The 19,022-nt window shown below is 34.4% G+C and overlaps 1 protein-coding gene across 6 annotated transcripts in view; it reads left to right on the top strand.

The window, feature by feature from the left end:
- PAN3 (poly(A) specific ribonuclease subunit PAN3) overlaps positions 1-19,022 on the top strand; it is a 135,254-nt gene that overhangs the window by 14,678 nt on the left and 101,554 nt on the right. For all 6 annotated transcript variants that reach the window (XR_010024041.1, XM_063102004.1, XM_063102001.1 and 3 more), the window contains exons 2-4: positions 8,012-8,133; positions 10,275-10,341; positions 12,374-12,444. Coding sequence is in view for 5 of the 6 variants with exons in the window: in XM_063102004.1 (XP_062958074.1) it covers positions 8,012-8,133; positions 10,275-10,341; positions 12,374-12,444 (260 nt within the window). In the remaining variant the exon portion in view is untranslated. The remainder of the gene's footprint in view (positions 1-8,011; positions 8,134-10,274; positions 10,342-12,373; positions 12,445-19,022) is intronic.

Raw genomic sequence — 19,022 nt, 5'->3', positions numbered from 1 at the left:
TAAATGACATAGTATTTGAGTGCTCTGGGCACTGACTACAGTGCTTAATTTGATGATGAAACATTTATTTCTGTGCCAGGTATCTTGTAGGTATTGGGGATGCATCAGACGTGGTCCTGGCCATTTATCAATGCATAATCTAGTAAAGGAGTTTGAAATGTATAAATTATGGCATAGTATGATATGCTATATAGACATGTAAAATGTATAACAAGCTCTGTTCAGGGATATTTTGGAAGGTTTCATGAGAGGCAATATTTGGACTATTTTTTGAAAGATACATGAAGCATGCTTGGTAGAAAGAAGGGCATTCTAGGCACACGAGATAAGACAGATTTTGTGAGAAAACATTGTACATGGTTTTGTTCACTAGTCATCTGATGTGAGGGAGTAGACTAAATTATGGAGAGTGGTACCAGATGATAGGTTGTGGCCACATAGTGAGGGCCCTTTTAGGCTATGTTAATAAGTGATATGATAAGATCTATGTTTTGAAAAGTTATCAACAGTAATTTTTTGGCTTCTAAGGATGGAGATAGGGAAACCATTTGAAGCAGTCTTATCATAGTTGAAGGGAGAAATGCTAAGACCTTGGTGTAGGGCAGTGGAAATGAAATATAGAGGGCATGTTTGAGAGAGATTTGGCGAAGCAGCTACTTGGCAGGATGGATGAGGGAGAGAAAGAAGCTAAGGATAACTAAGTTTTTAGCTTGAAAGTGCTTGTCATACATCTAATTAGAGAAATTTATTAGTAAGCAGTTAGAAATGTGAGTCAGGAGTTAGGATTGCCTAATGAGAATGTAGTATAGCTGTTTTTGAAGCCTTTGAAGTAAGTTCAGATTTCAAATCCCACCTCTGGCACTGCCTCTGAAATGGGCAATAATCATATATATCTTAAAGTACTTTTGAGATTGTGCATGTAAAACAGTCAATAAATGGTAGCTGGTATTATTTTATACTTTTATTTATGTGTCTGTTGAATCTGTTAGAGCCAGGAATGAATGAGAGTTTAAGAGGGAGAGATTGGTCTAGTTAGATTACTGTAAAGCTAGATAATTGAACCACATTGTCAGCTCTATGGGATTGTCTCAATTAGGTTGTGGTTTAATATTATCTTCTGTACTTTTAATGAAAGTGAACATAAAAAGTGTCTCTGAAATCTTCCTTTCATCTGTATTGAAGATGTCATGTGTTTGATGATCTGTATAGAAAAATCCTTGTCATAATTTCTCTGAAGAGTTTAGTAATAGGAAAAGTTTTTTTGCTCTAACAAATTGGTGTTTTTTATTTTAGTAGGTGAGCAATTTTTTAACCTATGTTTTCTCTTTTTTATCTTGGCTATTTTGAAACTTCTGACTTTTAATGTTCAACTGTTCGACTTAATGTTTCCTTAGCCTGTGTTTTTGGTTTAATAACTCCCATTTAATTTTTTATTTTTGCTATATGGCTCTGTTATATCTTTTTATGGAGGCATAAACAACAGAAATTTGTTGTCTTACAATTTTGGAGGCTAGAAGTCCAATCTCAGGGTGTCTGCTGGATTGCTTTCTTTTAAGGGCTGTGAAAGAGAATCTATTGCATGCCTCTGGCCTAGTTTCTGGTGGTTTGCTGGCAATCTTTGGCATTCCTTAGCTTATAGAAACATCATCCCAATCTCTGCTTTCGTCTTTACATGACATTCTCCCTGTATGCGTGTCTGTGTCCAAATTTCTTCTTCTTATAAGGTCGCCAATTGTATTGGATTAGGGCCCACACTAATGATTTCATCTTAACCAATTACATCTGCAGTAACCCTGTACACAAATAAGGTCTCATCTGATGTATAGGGCTTAGGACTTTAACATATGAATTTTGGGGGTATGCATTTCTACTCCTAACAGTTGTGTGGTTTTAAAAAAAGGGAGATAATGCACTTAAAATGCCTAATACATTTGACTCATGATTGGTGCTCCATGCTGCTAGGCCCTCACTTCCCTGGCAGTCACCATTGTTAGTTAACTATGCTTCAGAGGCAGATGGAGAATTGAGAATGTGGATTTGATCTCTTTAACTCTCCACAGAGACTTTGTCACAAGGACTGGAAGCACGGGGTTTGTCATCATTAATTACTATTTTCTCACAGTTCTCTTGGACTATTTCCTTAGTTTATGAGCTTTTGAGGGAAGTCCAACCCTTCAAACAGACCAGTATATCCTGTCCAGCCACCTGCTTTGGGTTTGAGTCTTTTGTTCCAGACAGCTCCTGTGGGTTTTATAACACATGTGTAAAATGTTCCAGCCCACCCACCTTTTCATCATTTACATTAAAATTTAAAAAGAAAAGCCTATATGGAAAGTTTCCCTTAATACATCCTATACAAAGAACATATGTTTCATCAGAAAGAGCAGACTAACTTTTACAAATAAACCAATAAATTAGGTACAAATGATAACCAGAAAAATAACCGTTATCAGGCGCTTAATATCATCCAGGCATGCCAGTATATTGTAACTGGTAAGGGGATCGTAACCCTTGGCTTGGTGTTGCCCACACCGCGCTCAGCCAGTGAGCGCGGGCCGTCCCTATATAGGATCCGAACCTGTGGCCTCGGCACTCCTGCACTCCCAGCACCGCACTCTCCCGAGTGAGCCACGCCAGTATATTGAACTAGTCTTACAATAACCGTGGAAAGTAGATAGTATTATTTCTGTTTTATAGAGGAATAAACTGAAACTTGGGCTAAATATACTGTACTGTCATCTTTGCTCAAAGTCTGTGCTCATTCCACAATTCAGTAGAGAAGAGGCTGGTATTAGTGACTGCTTAGGGGTCTGAAGAGCCTGTTTCATGACACTGCACCCACTGCAGAGTCATTCAGCGTCTCTGAATCTCAATTTTCTCATTGGAAAAGTGGAGGCAGTAGAACACCATTTGCATGGGGTGTTTTGTAAAGATTGGATGTGACAGTCTATTGTATCTTTTTATCAATTTTTTAAAAATACCTACTTAAAGAAAGGATTTAATTGAAAATAAATGTCTGTACAGATGTGCTAATAGATTAGGGGATAGCAAAATGTATAAGGTATGTATAATTACAGATAATTTAGATGGGTAGATAGTACAGAAACACGTAAGAATTTAAAGGTTTAGATAGTTGAAGACAGCAGTAAAAGTCAAAAGGAATTACTTTTTGTGACATGAATGATATAAACAGCATCTTAAACGGTAGAGGTTTTAACAGCTTGGAATTATTGGGGAATACTTTGTAGAGAAGTGGAAAGAAAAAATAACATTGACCGATTACCTTTTGATACTCTGCTAGGCACTTTGCGTAGGTTACCACAACCCTTTGAGTGAGATGGCATTGTCTCCTTTTTCAGATGAAGAAATGAGACTTACAGAGTTATTAGCTCAAGATCACATAGCTAATAAGTGGCAAAAGTAGGATTAGAACTCATTGTCTAACTCAAAGGATTTTTTTCTTTTTCATTATGCCTGGGTGATGAAGAGCATGGATCCAGGTGCGTGTTTAGGAATTGATTGTATCCCAGATTGTAAAGTGTAGGAGACTTTAAGAATATAGTGAATACATCATTGTGACTGGAGGAGAGTTTGATTATTGTAAAGATCTTATAGTAGATTTATACTTTTATTATTTTTTATACCATGATCTTCAGTCTTTCGGAAATATTGGTGTATTCAGTTATTTCCCTAGATGAATACCTAGTTGTCTTAAGTCCATTTATCGAATGATCCCCTTTTTCCTCCATTGATTACAAAAAAATGCTTTAATTATTTTTAGTAAATTTATTGAGTTGTGCAACCATTAGCATTTTAAAAATAACTTTTAAGATATTATTTCATTGTTTTTCATAACTATTCATTGAAATTATCAGGGTGAATGGTATGATTTTCATTTTATGAATGATGGTATAAAGCATTTTGCTTAAGACTTTGTGGCTAGTAAGTGGCAGAGCTGAGACTCAAATCCAGCACCTTTACTTACATATGAGCATGATAGTTGAGAACAGATTGTTGAGGGCTTGCTGATGTAAGGCCATTAAGTTTGGATTTCATCCCTTAGGGGGAGTATCACCAGCATCTTGTTTGTGATGTCCTTGTTGGCAGAGGAAAACTACTCAGCATTTTCAGGTGGGCACTTTTTGTAAAGTGTCTTCTATGGAACTCTGTTCCCTCAAGATGCTCTATGTAGGAAGGGTTCCCTAGTCAAGTAAGTTTGGGAAGTACTCTATCTCCTGTTTGCTTTGTCATAGTTCACATTGTGAATGTAGACTTTGGGAAGTTGTACTGTAAGTAAGGAAGTGGGTTTACTTTTTTTTTTTTTTAACTCCCCCCCCCCATCATTTTCCAAATTTATTGCATCTCAGAAGGCCCTTCATTCATTTACAGGGGACAAAACTGAAGAAGAACATTTATTTAATTGAGCTGTGAGGGTTTTTTTTTTTTTTTTTTTTTGAAATAAGTTATTACTGTGTACATATATCTGTTGATAGATATAGAGTAACTGCTGACAGATGTAGAAGTTGTGATGCTTTTCTTTAGTTACTGTAAGATGCTTTGGTCCAAAGTTTGAATGTCTCACAATGATTTCAGAACTGAAGGTTTGAAATTTTGTTTCTTGATTTATACTTTCCTGTCTTTTTAAAATTGAAAGGCAGGTTAGTACAGTGGCGAGATTGCTTTTATACCCCAGTTGTACCACTTACTAGCTTTGTGGCTTTGGGCAAGCTATCTAATCTCTTGCTTAACCATAAAATAAAAAGAATATCAATCTTGCCAGAGTTGTTATTCTGGCAGATTCATATCTACAGAATGATTGTTTAGTTGATACTATTCCATAGTGTTTTAGTCTGTTTCTGCCGCTATAAGAAAATACCTGAGACTGGGTAATCTACAAAGAACAGGAATTTGTTTTGCACAGTTCTGGAGGCTGGGCATTCCAAGATCAAGGCACGGGCAGGTTTGATGTCTGGTGAGGGCTGCTGTCTGCTTCAAGATGGTGCCTTGGTGCTGCCTCCTCACATGGCAGAAGGGGCGAATGGCTACCTCCCACTTCTTTTTTAAGGGCACTAATTTGATTCATGTGGGCTCTGCCCTCATGACTTAATCACCTTCTAAAAGCCCCACTTCTTAATATCATTTTTGTTTTTGTTTTTGGCAGCTGGCTGGTACAGAGATCAAATCCTGGACCTTGGTGTTATCAGCACCAACTCTAACCAGCTGAGCTGACTGGTCAGCCCTCCACTTTTTATACTATGACATTGTTGATTAAGATTCAACATATGAATTTTGGGGGACACATTCAGACACATTTGGGCCATAGCACACAGAGCAGAGATATGGTGGTTATACTAATAGAGATGGCAGCAGAGCTTTTATAGAAATAATAAACTTTATTTAAAGTGAATTGCACATTCTTATTCCATAGAGATGGTATAAGGTTTACTTAAAGTGGATTGCAAAATAAAGGGTTGGAAGATCTGTTCTTGGTAGTAATTAAGGTCATTGACATATCTTATGCTTATGTAATTTAAATTTGAAAGTACCCTATATGCTTTTTTGTCTCTGAACATCCCATGGGGTAGATAGGACATGTGTCTGTTATTAATAACTTTTAAAAAGTATTAATATCTTCATGATCTACATAGGATGGAATAATGTATTTTCCTAACTGCTCTGAAGTATCAGTTTTCTTTCCCTTTCTTAACACGAGATTGTTAACATTTTGGCATATTTATTTAGTCTTATTTTCTGCATGTGTATGTGTAAGCACACATAATTATCATACTATAAAAATGTGTTCCCTTTTTACTTCACATTGTAAATGGTTATTACACTAAAAAGGAAAAAAAAAAACTATCTCCTGTTTTCTGTCTGTGTACTCTCACACAACACTTCTAACACTAGATGTATGGGTTTTTGTTTCCTGCACCAATCTGTTCTACCTGGAGTTAATGAAGACCCCACAGGTTAAGGGCTCAGTCCCACATGACTACCCTCCCCCTTCAGATGCCAGTTGCAAGTAGTGGGTACCCAAGCTATCCGCTCTTCTAAGTTGGCTACAAATTGGGCGTTTCTACTACCCCTCCTCAGGGTTGATAATTTGCTGTGACAGAACTCAGGGAAACACTTAAATTTACTGGTTTGTTATGGAAGATACAGATAAACAGCCATATAGGGTGATGTCTAGAGGGATCCTGAGCACAGGAACTTCTGTTCCTGTGGAGTTGGGGTGCGCCAATCTTCTGGATCGTGGACGTGTTCACCAACCCAGGCTCCTCAAACCTCATAGTTCAGGGATTTTTATGGAGACTTCATCACATCGACATGGTGGATTAACTCAGTCTCCTGCCCCTGTCCCATCCTTGGAAGATGGGTGGAGGGGAAGTTGAAAGTTCCAAACTTATAATCATGGCTTCGTTCTTCTGGTGACCAGACCCCATCTAGGAACCCACTAAGAGTCACCTCATTAGAACAGAAGATGCTCATATCACCCAGGAAATTCCAAGAACTTTAAAAGACTCCGTGCCAGGAACTGGGGTCGAAGATAAAATATTAGAACAAACGATGCTCCTAGCACCTATATCACTTAGGAAATCACGAGGGTTTTAGGAACTCTGTACGAAGAACTGGAGACAAAGACGAAAGAAATATGTATTTCTTTATAATATTATAGACACATATAGTTATTTGGTCTTCATTATTCTCATTTTCTACAACCTTTTATAATGGAAAATTTTAAACTTTGATAAAAGTAGAGAGGGCAATATAATAATCCCGTCACCCACATTCAACAGTGAGTGACATTTTGCTAGTCTTACTTTGTCTGCTCTCCCAGTTTTTGTTTTATTCTGCTGCAGTATTTTAAATAAATCCTAGACATTAATTACCATGATTTTTAATTATTTCGTAATAGTCCTTCAATGGATATATTATGATTTACATAATCATTCCAACGTTGTTAGACCTTTCATGTTGTTTCTAATTTTTTGTTAAGATAATACTTTCAGTATTTGTATATAAATCAGCTTCAACACCTTTGTATATAAAATCTTTACATACTTTTGATTATTTTCTTCAGTCATATCTGAAGTTGTAATCATAATTTAAAAGAAAGGAACCATTAAAGAAATCTTTCTGTAATTATAAAAGTAACACATTTTTATTATGGACATTTTAAGACATAAATTTAAAAAACAAAGAAGAAAATAAAGATTACCTCAGATTGCTTTCCAAGGAGATCCTCTATGTCTGTCAGCATTTTTTTTTAGTTTGCTTCTTAGTTGGGGGTTGGGGTGGTTCCCAGTTGCTCTGCCTGAAGAAGGGCAAGCCTACTTTCAGTAGTCTGTTTGTAAAATAGTGTAAGGTTTTGTACTTAACTACTAGGAGCTTAGAAAATAGCTGTATGCAAGGAAGTAGCATCTAAAACACATAGTCTGGTACTTTGTTGATATGTAATGGGTTGCCCTACTAGTTCTACAATCCTTCTATATTATCCCACCCTAAAATCAACAGAGATCTGTAAGTATTCCTGAACTCCATCTCATTGCTACCTCTGCAGAGTTTTTCTCCCTGAATTATGAGTGAGTGTGAGACTGCTGGTCTGTTTCAAAAAATGTGTGTGAGAAACAGTCTTGAGAAACTTGCCTCTGTATACCTTGTGATAATTCATAGGAGAAATTGCAATGATTTATATTCTACTGTCTTTTTGCTAAGTTAAAGAAGGAAAACTTGATAGGGAAACTGGAAATTCAAGTGTGGTTTTTTTCATGTTGTATTTGGTGGCTGTTAGGTGATTAATAAGTTACTATTTCTGTGGGAAAAAATTAGGCAACTTGAGCACTAAAAAGCTGAGCCAATCTTACTTAATCATCCCGCCTTCTGTTATGAATTAGCAAATAAAAATATGTGACAGAAATTTGAGACTTTAAAACTCATTTAGGAACACAAATGAAATCAGTGTTTTATCCTCTTAAATAATTTTAAATACTTGAATTTTTCTCTCTTTCAGTTCCTGGAATGGATGGAGGTGCTTTAACTGATACAAGTCTCACAGATTCCTATTTTAGCACCAGCTTTATTGGTGTCAATGGATTTGGAAGCCCTGTAGAAACAAAGTATCCCTTGATTCAGGTATCCTTAGTATGAATTTACATTGCACTGAACAGTGACGTTTGTTCCAGGGGTATAGGACATTTAGAATCTTCATTTATTCCTAAGTTTGTTGAGTGGAATGTGAGATTTTAGGAGGTGATGCAGTAGGTGGGATATAGCTAAGTTAACTCTTCTGTAGGGTTGGAGTCAGGGAGAGCTTTCAAAGGTGGTAGATGGGGAGGGGGATGACAGTGGAGTATGGAGAGGGTAGATGGAGAGATGTTCTACTCATCTGTGTGTGTTTTGTATGTATAGTAATTAAACTTGATAGTGATGATGGTAATTTTTAATTTTTGAGTGGATAATACATGCATATGTTATAAAAGTTAAATGTTACAAAAGGGTCTCCTTCCCATACCTGCTCACTATCCATCCCATTAATATTCCTAGAAGCAGCTACCATTACTGGTCACCAGATTTCTTTGTGTCCTCTCAGGAGTGTTCTTTGCATATAGAAGTATAATGCTGGTTTTATTTTATTTAATGTTTAAAATGTTAAATTTAAAGTCACAGTACTTGAGGAATGTTTTACATTAAAAATATTTTTGAATTTTTTTTTACCCAGTTTGTTCTTTTTAGCTAACTTTTTTTTTTTTTTAATCATATTACTTCATGCAATGCTGAGGACATTTTTGTTTACATTGTTTTTGTAGCTTGATACGGCAGAATTTTGTAGAATTGGAATAAAATTGAAAAGTAGTCTAGTGTTGTTAATTGGAAAAGTGCCATAATAGTAAAGGTGGTGTATTGTCTTTTCTTGTTTTTGTGATGCACTTCTGGATAGCCTTCTCCATAATTGCAGTAGAATATTTAAATGCAGAGGGATTAGTCTGTATATTTCAAGTTGGACTGATCTTAAGAGTCTGTGGGAAGCCAATGCTTTTCTGAATTATTTTTACTTTTATTTATGTAAAAGCTGAGGTTTCATGTAGATGTGTATCCTAAAGATCATTTGAAATGTAAGCATTTACATAAACATGGACAGCACACATAAATGGTCTATTTTTTATGAACAGTTTAACTCATCTGATGTGTAGTTTATACCTTCTTTTGACTGCCTGTGAGCCACAATTTCAGGTACTTTTTATATACAGAAGTTTCCCCTTTTATGTGGTTTTGCTTTCATTGGTTTCAATTGCCCCTGGTCACCTGCAGTCTGAAAATATTGAGTGGAAAATTCCAGAAATGAACAATTCATAAGTTTTAAATTATGCGCCATTCTCTGTGGTGTGATGAAATCTTGTACCATCCTGCTCCATCCTAGGATGTGAGTAATCCCTTTGTCCAGCATATTCATGTGGAACCCACCTGTTAGCAACCATCTTGGTTATAAGATTGAAAAAATCTTATATAGGGTTTGTTACTATCCACGGTTTCAGGCATCTACTGGGAGTCTTGGAACATATCCCTCACAGATAGGGGAGGTGTGACTACTGTATATTTTTGTATTAAAATTACATTAAGAATTTAGCCCTGCTCCTCTGCTTTTTAATTATGCAGTAATTGAGTAAGTTGAGTGACCACGTTAAGGATTATAGAATTAAACCCAGAGCTGGAAATTCCTAATTTATACTTTTCAAGGCATTGAGTTATATGTCATATATGAGATAAGGATTTGTGGACGTGGATGAAGGGCCTTCCATGCCCCAAATCCTTATAGATATAGGCTATGGAGTGAGTCAAGAAAGCATAGGACATGTTTAGAGATCAGAATATAGCCCAATTTTATAAGTTCTTTAAGGCCTATTAAAGATAATATGAATTGAGAGAGGGTATAAGAGCATTTTTTGACTTTATATTTTATGGACAAGGAAACAGTACTTATGTGTCTTGCCCAGGCTAATAAGTTAGGAAAGTGCAATTCAAAATAGATTTGCAACTTTGGTTTTAAATACCCAGCTTGTGATTAAACTTTTTATTTGGTGTGTTGCAAGGAGTCTTTGGAAGTTTTTGCGTAGATAGTTATAATACAAGCAACAACATTTATAGGAAGATTAGTTTGTCAGTGATGTGAAAGATAGATTGGAGGAGAAGCAACAAAGAGGGTCAGTCTTAATTGGTTGAATACTTGTAATTCTGTATTCCTTGTTGATGTTATGTATACATATTTTATTTTCCAGAGAATGACTAACAGTAGCAGCTCCCCAAGCCTTCTAAATGACAGTGCCAAGCCATATGCAGGCCATGGTAAGACCTGGTCCTTTTCGTTTGTGTGTGTGTATGTGTATTTCTGACTCTGCAAACAACATACCTATTGTAGAAATTTTGAAAACTGTAAACAAGTAGAAAAAAGAAAATAAAAATTACCTTCCCATTATTCCTGTTAATCCCACTATTAAGATTTAGAGCCCTCCTTTTTTCTCTATACGTGAATATGTGTATATTAATACTTAATTATAGTCACATTGAACATACTTCCAAATTAATCATGTGTGCTTCTCAATCACTATAAATTGAATCCCATTGTTTTTTTTTCATAGATTACCTAACTACTTTTGTTCCTTTTTTTTTTTTTAAACTATTACGTTCCAGTGGTCTGTGTGTGAATATTTTGAGTTATTTCTTTTGAATACATCTTAGAAGTGGGATTATTGTTTAAAAAATTAGGAACATTTTTAAGTCTATTGATACAAAATTTCCAGATATCTTTTTATATTCTATTTTAAAAATAAATGTTCAAGGATGGTTTTTAAAAGATATGCAACAATTGAGTGTTAATACTCTGTATCAGCAAGATGTTAACAACTATTAATAATGGTGAGAATAAGAATATGATGTTAATTATTGTCTGTGATAAACATTTTGTGTTTATCAAATTTCCATCACTATTTGGAAATTTCAACCTTTATTATTGAATAAAATTATTAAAAACTAATTTGTAGCATTATATGTTTTTAGAATTATTACAGGGTTTAAATGCCAATGTTTAAGTGCCTTAAATGCATACATTATATAAAAATATTGTATGTCTTGCTATTTTATTAGCATCTTTCTCTTTGAATTATTAGTTATTTAATATTAAATTAATATTAATTCTAATGAAGAACTAGACTGTGAAAATCCAGGTTGAAGAAGGCAGAGCAATTAAGCAGTAGTCTATATATATTGCATTATGAAGCAATTTAAGGTTCCTTTAAATTAGGGTACTTAATATGTACTTCAAAAAGTTTGTGGAAAAATAGAATTAAAAGATAATACAAATCTTTCCATGAACTTTTTTTTTTTAAATCAGTCTGTATTTATTGATATCCATGAACTTTTTGAAATACTCTCATTTTTTTTGTTGTTAGGATTTCGTAAATAATTTAATGAAATTAAGAAACATAAAGTTAAGTAAAGTTCAGAAATGAAGCTAAAATATTTCAGTGTATCTCATGCATGTCTTTTCAGAAACTCTTCTGATTTGTAAAGTGAGAAATAAGAGATACAATTTTGTTTGTAACTTCTGCTCGCAGAGTAATAGAGCTTTGAACCTCTAAACTCTTTGGATTTTGTGTTTGTGATTTGAGACATATAATATTTCCATCTTTAAAAACATAATTATCTGGGCCCCCCGTGGCGCACTCGGGAGAGTGCGGCGCTGGGAGCGCTGCAGCGCTCGCGCCGTGGGTTCGGATCCTATATAGGGATGGCCGGTGCGCTCGGTGCGGCCGGTCACAAAAAAAAAAAACCAAAAACATAATTATCTTATCTTCTTAGTAAGAATATCAATATCTGGTGCTAAACTTAAAAATATGAAATGGTTTGTACAGTACATGGTTTTAAGGCCTTGCCAATACGTTTAAATCCAAGTCCAGATCTCTCAAGAGTGTGGTTGACCCCCCCTTCCTTTTTTTTAATCCTTTTCAACATTTGGTCTCAAGAACCCAAACATTTATTTACTGTAGGTAGACTTACTTTCCTCATAAACACACTTCCAATAACATGGTTAAGAGTCTTTTCTTAATTTCTTTATGTGATTTTTCTTTTGGTTCTAATTAAACAGATGTATCCTTAACCATGTAGCTTCTGAGTAAGTGTATACTGAGTACTAATTGAATGAAGTATTCACCCATTTGTTTCATTCACTCAGAAAATATTCAAACATCCACTGTGTATGAGACACTGAGTTTAATTATTATCACATATGATTTTTATTACTATTATAGGCATTGTCAAGTTAAACGTTTATTAGGTTTGTGGGTTACCTGAGTTGTCTGTGTGGTAACTTACCTTCCAGATCCTCTAACTTCGCCTGCTTCATCCTTGTTTAATGACTTTGGTGCCCTCAACATCTCTCAGAGAAGAAAGGTAGGTGAAATTGAAATTGAGCGAAGCTAAATGGAATTTAGAGATAATGCTGGGATTGTTACCTATATAGTGTCAATATTTTTTTCTACATGGGGGGAGAACTTTTTATGGGCTGTGATGTTTTTCTTGCCTTTTTGTTTGTCCTTTTTCCTTATCTCTTGTATGTGGAATCTTATTTGATCTCTGTGCATGGAATAGAGAGATTTTACGTGAAGAAATGAAATCCTATTGCTTCTTTTTGCTGATTTTCTTTATCTTAATGTATTCTGTTTTTATGATAACATGTAATTTAATGTTGTAGTTGCTGTTAATATGATTCTTAGTAGGCTTATTAATCATGTTTATTTTCTGACTACTTTGTCTAAATTTCAAAGATTCTTTCCTAGTTTAAACCCCTCATTATAAGGTAAACTTAAAATTTTCAACTTTTCATAACTGGCCCAACTGTTTAAAACAGTTTTAAATATCTTTATACAAGAAATTTAATTTTATTTAGAATTGAAGTTGATAGACCCTGTATAAATTTTTGATGTATTTTATAAGGACTGATTTTGTGACAAGTTGAAATGAAGTTTGATGTCTTTGAATATTAATGAGAATTCTCTAAAGAAAGGAGTCATTTTGGTTAGGATTAGTAGCAGCTGAAGATGTTCAGGAAGTTGTAAATCTTGGTGGAAATTACTATAAAGTTGCAACATTTAGTTCCTCACATAATGGAAGACCCAAAATAATATTAATTTTAGAAAAACTGATATGAATTAAAGATGCTTTTAGGAAAGATATGATCAGAGGGTAGTATAAAATAGATTTATAAAAAAAAGAAAAAAAGATTTATACAAAAAAGATTTCCTCAAAGATTCTCATAAATTGGAATATTTAGTTTCTAAATCTATATGTTAGAAGTGGAATAAAGTTGGATACAAGCCAGAACCATTGACAGTTGTGAGAGGACAACAGACAAAGCCTGTCAATATGGAAGTAAGCAGTAAAATGCTGAAAAGCAGATACAACCTAGAAATCAAGTTATCTGGAGCTCTTTAGGGGAATATGGAAAACCCTTAAGTTATCTTAGGCATTCCCCTAATGGCTTTTTCTCATTTTAAAAATAATAATCAGTTAACTGCATAAGTAATATTTCTGATATAGGAGTAGAAAGTAAATCTGGAATGGTAAACAAATACTTAAAAGTTCCTAATGTGAGGGGTTGGTGGAATGTGTTTTAAAGTTGAAATATACGATTTAGAGCTACTGACATTTATTTTTGAGAAAATAGTAAAAGTCCTTAGGATTGGAAAAGGGAAGATACAGTGCCTATTCTTTTTAAAATTTATTTTAAAGGAAAATAATGAAAGGAAATGTTACTACAAATGTTACCTCAATATTTGAAGAGATATTAGAATATATACTAATGGAAGCAGACTAATGTAGTGAAATGAGCACTCTGCTGTCATTTTGAGATCATGGATTTCTAACTTTGTGATTTGGGGCCAACTTTCTAGGCTGTAATCTTCCCATCTGTGAGATGGTGAACATGGCCTGGGTAGTTGCTGTGGTGTCTTTCATATCTAAAACTGAATGTCTTTCTAAACTGAAAGCGTCCACATTTCAATTTCTACCTAGAAATTCATGGTTCATATATTCATGTAGCTTCGAAGGACCATATTTTCTTGTCATTTATATTTGAAATAATATGTAGTCTGGGGACATGGAGAGTTTTTCCAGTAGTGGGCTATATAGTTAGAAATCTATGTGGGTACAGGTTGCATATATTTTTAAATTGTTAGTGGTCGAGTTGATAAGGTTTAAAATCTCTTTGTATTAGAAATACTCTTGGCATAAGAGTATTGCAAGTTACACATTGTGAATTGAAGGCATATGGAGACTTTGCCTATTTTTCTTTTGTTGTGGTAATTCATAATGTCTGTTTAATGATGTTAATTTTAGTGAAAGTAACTCAAAATTATGTAGGTATTTAATTATAATTCCAGGGTTATCTAAGCAGGCTAACGTGATTACTCAGTAACATTTTATTTCATAATGATACTGAAGAATAGGTAGTTAGGCCATACTTACTACTATTTCTTACCTAGTGAGGTAAATCATTTTCTAAAAGGCTCAGGCCAGTTTCCCTGGGCCAGGTATGCTGATTTTTGCCTTTGGGGTTATATGATTTATAGGGATCAGATCAGTCAAGTATCTTTACTATAGGCAGTTTTAATATGTGCTGTGTGGAAGATCGAAAAGAAAGGCTTGATGTTTTTCCTGCTTCTCTCAAATCTAATTGGAGAGGCAATACATGAATCTACTAGAGAACATTACACAGCAGCATATTAATTGGTGTCAATTTAAATATCTGATGATTGCTAGGTAGCAGAGAATTGTCTAGATTCAGAAGAATTTATGGAGAAAAGATGTTTTGGGTTGGGTTTTTTGAGGGTAAAGAACATGAGAAGCAAAGATACCTAGGCAGAAGGTATGTTTGGTTACAAGTAATAGAGGTAGGAGCTTCAGTAAACTGTTTCTCTTCTTTTATGAATATCATAGATAAGCTAAGAAAATATGGCTGGGGGTATCTTTAGGAACTTGTTGAAATAAAGTATGGACTGTGAAAACAGTACATTGCTGGTCGTCTGGGCTGTATTGTATTATTGCTGCTAGAGAAACTTTCTGAAGAGTTATGTACTGAGAATATATATCCTAGGGTGCTACTTCTCATAGTGTGTCAAGGCACCAGTGCTGGTCCATGAATTGTTACCTATCTATAAGGAGATAAGTTAAACATTGAAAGTAAATGTTTAGAAACTTCTATAACAGTTTGATAATACTGTAACATCGAAATATGCGATCATTTTTCTAGTAATTCATTTTTATTTTACAAAAGTGTAGGACCATGAGATGTAGGAAAAATTTTTTAAAGTGACCTTTTATATTGATGTTTGAGAAGCATCAGTTATTTTTTCGTTTTATTTTCCACATTTGGAATGCATAATTTTAAATAAAAAAAAGCAGCCATTGTTTGAAAATGTGTGTAATTATTCTTGGCCAATGTTGGTGGTAGAAGAAATTGAATTAAGTCTATATTCTGTGGAAGAGTTAAGTCTCCCAAACACTAGAGATGACTTTGAGTTTTGTTAAAAATGGGAGTTAATATATTAGAGATTAAAACGTTAGGAAACCTTAATAACAAGATAGATACAATTAAAGTTGAGCACTGGTATGAAAAGAAAAAGACTTGGGAGTTGCTGTGAATCACAAATGTGATCTAGACAAGCAGTAAAATTTTCGGTAACAAATCCTTTGGGAACAAAGTATCTTTAAAATGAAGTTAGATGTTGAAATACAGATATTAGTAAGTGAAGGGGTTTCAGTGCTATGATACCTTGCTACTGATTCTTGCCAAACTATGAGTTTTTATGCAGGGTGAGTGACAACATATGATTGAGACAAATCCTAGGCAAAATGAGAAGTCTTCAAAATTTGTGCCTAGCATTCTTGGCTTCTTGCTCTTTTATAGCTTTCTGAGCTATTGCCCTTCATCACCTTTTTTAATTCAGCTGGTCATCTTCCGGCTCAGCTTTTCCCCCCGTTGTTTCAGTCATGATGCAGCTTTACCTGGGCATTTACATTATATTTCTAAGGGTGGAATAACAGATTTTCACTTTTGTAAATATTTTTAGGTTTTCATAAGTTAAATTATTTGGGGTTAGGAGGCAAAGATATCTGAAGTATCATGTTTATTTCTTCTGTTCTTGGTTTTAAAGCTCTTTGTTAGGATGAGGGAAGTAGGATCAGAGTAGGGTGTCTCATCTGCTGTGAGGAGATGTGGTTGCTGGAGGTCTAGTTCAGGATAATTCTGCTTGAGAGAAAAGTTCACTAGCAGTACTTTCTCTGCTTTCTTCCTTGTTTTAACCCAGTTTGGGTCCCCCTTTGTACTGTTCTTTATCTTAAGAGCATCTGTCCCTCTCTATCTCTATTACAATTACTTAATGGTAAGATTTTATATTTTTTGATTAATTTGACATTTAAAGTTTTTCTTGTAGCATTTCTGTTCCAAAGTCTTTGAAAGATAACTTTTACATTATTGCTACTTAAAACAAAAACAAAAACAAAAAAACCGGGAATAATAATAACAGTATTTACTGTAGAGTTCTTTTATGGAGAAGGATGAAGCAAATTTGGAGAAATTAATAGGATTATAGCATAGACAATTTAGAATATACATCCTGTCTTAATCTTACTGGTTGGTAGGCCCTTTTGAAACATCAAACTAAGTATTGATCTCAGGAAAAATAAAAAAGATGAGAAAATGGAGAAGTTATTGAAAAATAACTGAAATTTTAAAGGCAGTGACCATCTAAAACTCCATGTGTAAAACGATTGTTTTTAAGTTCTTTATATATGTTCTCAAAGAAATAATGTTTTGCTTGGTATTTAGATTTCCAGTCAGCCACAAAAGTATCTTTTACCCATGAATATTGTATAGTTATGTTTCTATGGAATATTGTGTTTAGAATTCCAAATTAATACATTTAGAGCTATTTTTCCTTTACTGGAGTCACTGAACTTCCATTCACTTCCACTTGCCTATCTGTGGGAAGTGTTCTATCCCAGCCTAAGCCAGACGTGGGCCCCTCATTGGAAACTGGTGGAGTTGTTGGAGTTCAAGTTCCTAGGCAGGGAAGCATCCGTGCATGGTTTCTGTTTATAGCTTGCTCAGAACCTCTTGGTGAGTTTTTATTCTCTCAAAGAGCAAACAGTAGTAATAGTAATAACCTGGTAGTATTGAATAATGGTTAAGATTTTAGGGTTTGGAGTTGGATGCCAGGCACTTGAAATTAAATCCCTGTTTCTTCACTGCTTATCTTTTTGTCTTTAACTTAGTTAACTTTTTTGTTTCTTCATTTGCAAAATGAGAATAATAATACTTAGTACCTGCTATGTAGAGGTGTTTTGAGGACTAAATGGGATATGTTGCCTGGCACAGAAGTACCCAATAAATGGTAGCTGTTTTTGGTAGTATATAATACACGGTGTTGTCCAAACGTTTCTAGGCTTGTTTAGAAATTGCTAACTATTAAGTAAATAAGTATCTCTTGCTACTCACTCTGGACTGGGCTGTATGAAAACTGCCCACTGGTAAAATGGTCCTGTAGCTGCTCTGAGGATATCCACCTTTTCTTTGAGGTATTCAGGCCCCCTTCCTCTTCCAATATTAATATTTTGCCTTCCTCCACACGGAAGCCTCCTCCTGTTAGCTTCTCAAACATATCCTCCAGATTTGGTGAAAATCCATCTGGGATTTTCTTGTGATGTAGTTGCATATAAATAGAAACTTGATTTTATGTATGTTGGTGATGGTTTCCTGTATCAATTCTAGGTAATATAGGAAAGTTAGATTATTCTTTTATCAATTAAATGTTTTATATTTTATTATATCATTTAGTCACCCCAACAATTCTTTGAGGTATTTTTTCCATTTTGGGAAATAGAAGTTTTGAGAGATCAAGTAATTTACATAGAATAATATAGATAATAATTTATTTACATTTCAGAGGAAAGCAAAAATCTCTCTGTATAGGGCAATATGAGAAGGGTAAGAAGACTGAGTCTTCTATAAGGTGAAAAATGGGGAGAGAGTGGCCAGAGGCCACTGGTGATGTGGAGTGAAGGGGATAAAACATTAATTAACTTTATGTCTGCTGGTTTTTCCACTTTGTGATTATCTCTATGTAAATTTCTATCAACGCAATTTCTTGGGCAAGAATACACAACTAAACTTTTGGTAATTTGACAGGACAACCTTTCATAAATGCTGCACAAATTTATATTCCTACTTAAAGGTGCCGACTTTCTACAGTCTTGAAAATTGGGATACAAAAATCTTTTATATCTTTGTAATTTTATAGGCCAAAAAAACCTCCTTTAAATTTGATTACTGGTGCTGTTGAATTTCTCTTTGATGTTTATTCACCATTGGTGTTTCTTTCATGTCCTTTGCTTATTTTTCTCTTGGACTATTCCTTTTTTAATTCATTATAAGAGCTCTTTGAATATTAGAGATTTGAACCTCTTCTATCAGATGTTGCAATCTCTTCCCCCCAATTTTGTTTTTTGGTCTTGAATTTCACAACTAATTTTCAGTTTTGAAATGTCATGCTTACTCTGATTATCATGTGTTAAGTACATTAAAAAATAACAAACTATTAAGCTCATTTTTGTTAAAATAACATGGTAATCCCCAATCTGATGAGTTAGTAATTTTGAATACAAAGGGCTGTCATTGTTTTTATGTTATTAATTTGAGTACACTGTCATTTTTATTGCTAATGATCTATAGTAATCAACTTCTCTTAGCAAATGGCTTAGTGTATTCTCTCCTCTTGTTTTTAGTGGCAGACTTAAATGTTCTTCCTGTTGTTAATCTCTAGTTTCAGTCTATTCTTTTAAAATATGCAGGTGACATTAGATTGAAATGTTTAAAAATATGATAGTTCTTACAGAAAAAGACTCAGCTTTGAAAAAGTTAATTTTCTTTTTTCCTCGAAGTAAAGAGTATGCCAGGTTAACTTTCCAGGACT

Source organism: Cynocephalus volans, chromosome 7 (genome assembly GCF_027409185.1).
Source record: "Cynocephalus volans isolate mCynVol1 chromosome 7, mCynVol1.pri, whole genome shotgun sequence".
Lineage (NCBI taxonomy): Eukaryota > Metazoa > Chordata > Mammalia > Dermoptera > Cynocephalidae > Cynocephalus > Cynocephalus volans.
Note: the sequence above shows the minus strand (reverse complement) of the source record. Positions and strands in the feature narration are given on the sequence as shown.